Here is a 3,697-nt window from a genome sequence, read left to right as displayed (position 1 = left end):
TTATTCTAAAGAAATCCACATTTTTCTTGGCCTGTAACAGCTCATTTCCATATATGGGCCGGACACAGATCTGCATGAGAATCTACCTCCAGAGCCTTTTTTACATGAAAGGGGGCATTACCAATGTGATGTTTAATGGCCTCTTTCTGATCCCACTGCAGTGCTGTGTGTGATTATAAAGTGTCGTTCAGATGTCCGTGTTGCAAGTACTTGTATCCATTTTTATGGATACAACACGTACCCATTATAATTTAAGTTGCTGATCACGTCTGTGTTTACTCAAATGATGGAGACATGTCCATTTTTTTTCCAGCAGCACAGATGACAAGGGCCAATACAAGTCTATGGGTCCGTGTAAAACACGTACAGCATAGGGATGGCATCATGTGCTGTTCAGGTTTAACATTACAAAGTGTAAGAGAAGCTTTGTAATTTATTTATCCATCCGTAAAAAACACTGATGGGAAAAATGGACACCCTGATGCACATCACTGATGACACTGGTACCATTTTTTCACATAAGTGTTTGAATGAGGCCTAATTGACACTTGAATGAACTGCAAGTTCCTCTCTGCTTCCATGTCACATAGACAGCTTAAACTGGTCGATCCTACTGACAAATTCCCTTGAAAGAGTTATTGCCAAAAAACCCCCAAAGATATTCCCTATTAAGATAACTGGGTGTCCATCTACTGGTTCCACAGAGATTGTGATTTACCGTATTTTTCTGACTATAAGATGCACCTAGGTTTCAGAGGAAGAAAAAAGAAAAAAAAGATTGAAGCAAATGTGGTCATGATGCACTGTTATGGGGGAGGGGGTCTGCTGCTGACACTATTATAGGGGTATTGTCCCCCAGTTTTGTACCGATATCCCCCATCCTAATATACATATGGCCCCCCTTCCTGTTATGCATGGCACCCCCACCCCTATCTTGGTATGGGCGGCACCCCCAGCCTGGCATGCAAGGCACCCCCCACCCCCAGCCTGGTATGCACTCCCATCCCAATCATGCTGCACACATAAAAAAAAGGATTCTACTCGCCTTCCCTCTGCTCCAGCACTGCATCCTGTTCTACTGCCAATAGCTGATCCTCACCGTGTGAGCATGTGAGCTGCGCATGACGTCACTGCCAAGCGCCCTCACTCATTGAGGTCTGCTGCCTGGACTGTAGGTGTAGGGAACAGTGAATATTCATTCTCCTTAATTTAGCGCACCGTGTCAGCCGCAGCTACCGCTTCTGCAGTGGCTCAGCTATCATGTGTGCCTGCTAGTAAAGAGTGTGAATATTAACTTTCTTTAAACAGCAGGCACAGTGTTAGCCGTAGCAGGCGGCTCCTGCCTTTTGTGCCCCGCTCCTCTGCTGCTGCCGCTCCCCCCAATTTCCTCCAAAATTGGTAAAAAAGTGCATTCTATAGTCTGAAAAATATGGTATACCTCCAAGACTTAAATATAGGATTTTCTCTTGTTTGTTTTACTACCAATGCCGTATTGTTGTTTTTCTTTGTTTTTTTTTTTTGGGGGGGGGGGGGGGGTTGTGGGTGGTTATGGGGCAGAAAGGATTCATTAGGAAACTGTTGTTTCTAATGGTGCTTGTTTTTATTTTTTTTTTCCTGATGAGGTGGTAGCCTGAAAAACCCTATGCCCAAACAAAGTTTTACAATAGAAACTGATGTAAATTCCTGATGACCAATGCTGTCTTTTCATCAGTTGAAGCACAAAAAAATGATCTGGATGGCACAGATATATGGAAACTTGGCCTAAAGATTGATTTTGAGGGTATATTCTCACTGTTGGAGCCTGCTGCGGCCCTGACACTGCGGAATAGCTGCCAGCGGCTTCTGCTCATTATGCAAATGAGCGGCACCATTTTTTTTTCACCTGCGGACTTTCCTCATAGAGGTTAGGTCTATGGGGAAAGCCCGCATGCCGACCTGCAATAGAAATTGACATGTTGCGGTTTGGAAAGACTCTCCGCTTGTCCTTTTCCTCGTGTGATCCGCAGGTGCGCGGAGACGCATAGTGGACATGGGATTTCTAGAAATCCCATCCACTATACTGTAAAAGCTGGCTGCTGCGGGTTTCACCATCTGCACATACCCTTAGTCATGAAAATCTTTTATGACCTAATTTTTAACTTGTGGCATGTTACACCATTTTATGATGTGAAATCTTGTCTATGTGAGCATACCACTTTAATCTATGTAAGTTTGTGACAATACTCATGTTTCGTTGTGCAAGTTAATTACGTTCTAATTTGGTCTTTTTTTTTTTTTTTATAGGGTCTTTTCCATCCAGCCAGAAAAGTAAGAGATGTTTATTGGAAAATCTACAATTCAATATATATTGGATCACAAGATGCTCTCATTGCACATTATCCTCGTATCTACAATGATGAAAAGAACACTTACATTCGTTATGAGCTTGATTACATCTTATAAAACCTGCAGCGTGTTTCCTCATGTCTTTTTAAAATTATTGCTTAGTAGTACTCATGGCTGGCTGCAAAAGCTTTATGGCATGTATTTTAGACGAGTCTGTTTTCATGAAAAAAAAACAGTAGCTGTGGCCAAGAAAGCTGTGATATCCTTAAATATCTGAGTGCATTTTTGAACACTTTTTTTTTGTGGTTGACCTTCCTAGTGCTAAAACAGGATGTGTATTTAGACAAATAAACATTTTGTGTAAAAAGTCCTAGTTTAATTTCTTTTTTCGAAGGAAAATAACTTAAAACTTTATTAGGAAACTTACTCATCCTGTGTGTTAGAGGTTGTCTGATACATATAATCCACTTTATAAATATCTATTTATTGGTCGACCATGATAGCACCACGAGAAAGAGGATCCGCCCACCAAGGACAGGAAACCTACAGGCTTAAAAGGGGCGGCCCTCTCTTCTCACCTCAGTTTGGTTTCCTGTCCTTGATGGAGGGAACCTCTGACAGGTTTACCTGTGAAGATTTCGAGAAGAAGCGTGCTGTTGAGCTGCGCCCCTGTCTGGTATCAGCAGCTCCAGTACCGTCCTGTGCCCTGGGCTGTGGGAGCTGCGCCCCTGTCTGGGGTGGCAGCTCCAGCCAGATGGATTGTGATGACGGAGGTTGCGCCCCTATCTGGGGACGGCAGCCCCAACTTCGAGGTGGGCACAGCATTGGGGGGCTTCGCCCCTGTCTGTGGTTGGCAGCTCCAGACCTGCGCGTAGGAGGCTGGGGGAGCGGTGCCCCAGCCAGGGTAGGGACGCCCCTAGCAGCAGGTGAAGGCAGGCAGCTGGAGGAAGAAAGAGGCCGATTACAGGAGCGGCGCCTCTGACCAGTGCCGCATGCTTCCGGTCTTTACTAGGCCAGGGGTTGGGCCTGATGCCGGGCTGTCATGTGACCAGATAGGAAGTCCGGTCCACATGCATGCAGACGCCACATGAGCGCTACATTCTCCCCTCCAACCAGCAAATGGCGATGTAATAAATAAAAAGGGGGGGAATTAAAGGGAAGTAGACGCTCCTATTTAAGCGTCCAGTCCAGATATCGCTGCTCTAGGCTTCCCAGCTACTTCAGAACTCTATTGTTAATGGATTCTGAAGACTAGCAGTAGCAAATCCAGCGTCCGCCGCTTTCTCAATCTCGGGGGTCGCCTGGGGAGACACGACCCCCTCGAGTCACCAGCTATTCTCGGACTGCAGGTAGACGAACCCGGTCCAGCCAT

The 3,697-nt window shown here is 45.4% G+C and overlaps 1 protein-coding gene across 2 annotated transcripts in view; it reads left to right on the top strand.

The window, feature by feature from the left end:
* SF3B1 (splicing factor 3b subunit 1) overlaps positions 1-2,692 on the top strand; it is a 277,913-nt gene extending 275,221 nt beyond the window's left edge. For both annotated transcript variants that reach the window (XM_073646292.1, XM_073646293.1), the window contains one exon: positions 2,284-2,692. In XM_073646292.1, coding sequence (XP_073502393.1) covers positions 2,284-2,442 — 159 coding nt within the window. In that variant the 3' untranslated portion in view covers positions 2,443-2,692. The remainder of the gene's footprint in view (positions 1-2,283) is intronic.
* Positions 2,693-3,697: the final 1,005 nt, after the last annotated feature.

Source organism: Phyllobates terribilis, unplaced genomic scaffold (genome assembly GCF_046119375.1).
Source record: "Phyllobates terribilis strain yellow unplaced genomic scaffold, ASM4611937v1 Scaffold_9__5_contigs__length_417890890, whole genome shotgun sequence".
Taxonomy (NCBI): domain Eukaryota; kingdom Metazoa; phylum Chordata; class Amphibia; order Anura; family Dendrobatidae; genus Phyllobates; species Phyllobates terribilis.
This window is presented reverse-complemented; position numbering and strand designations above follow the sequence as displayed.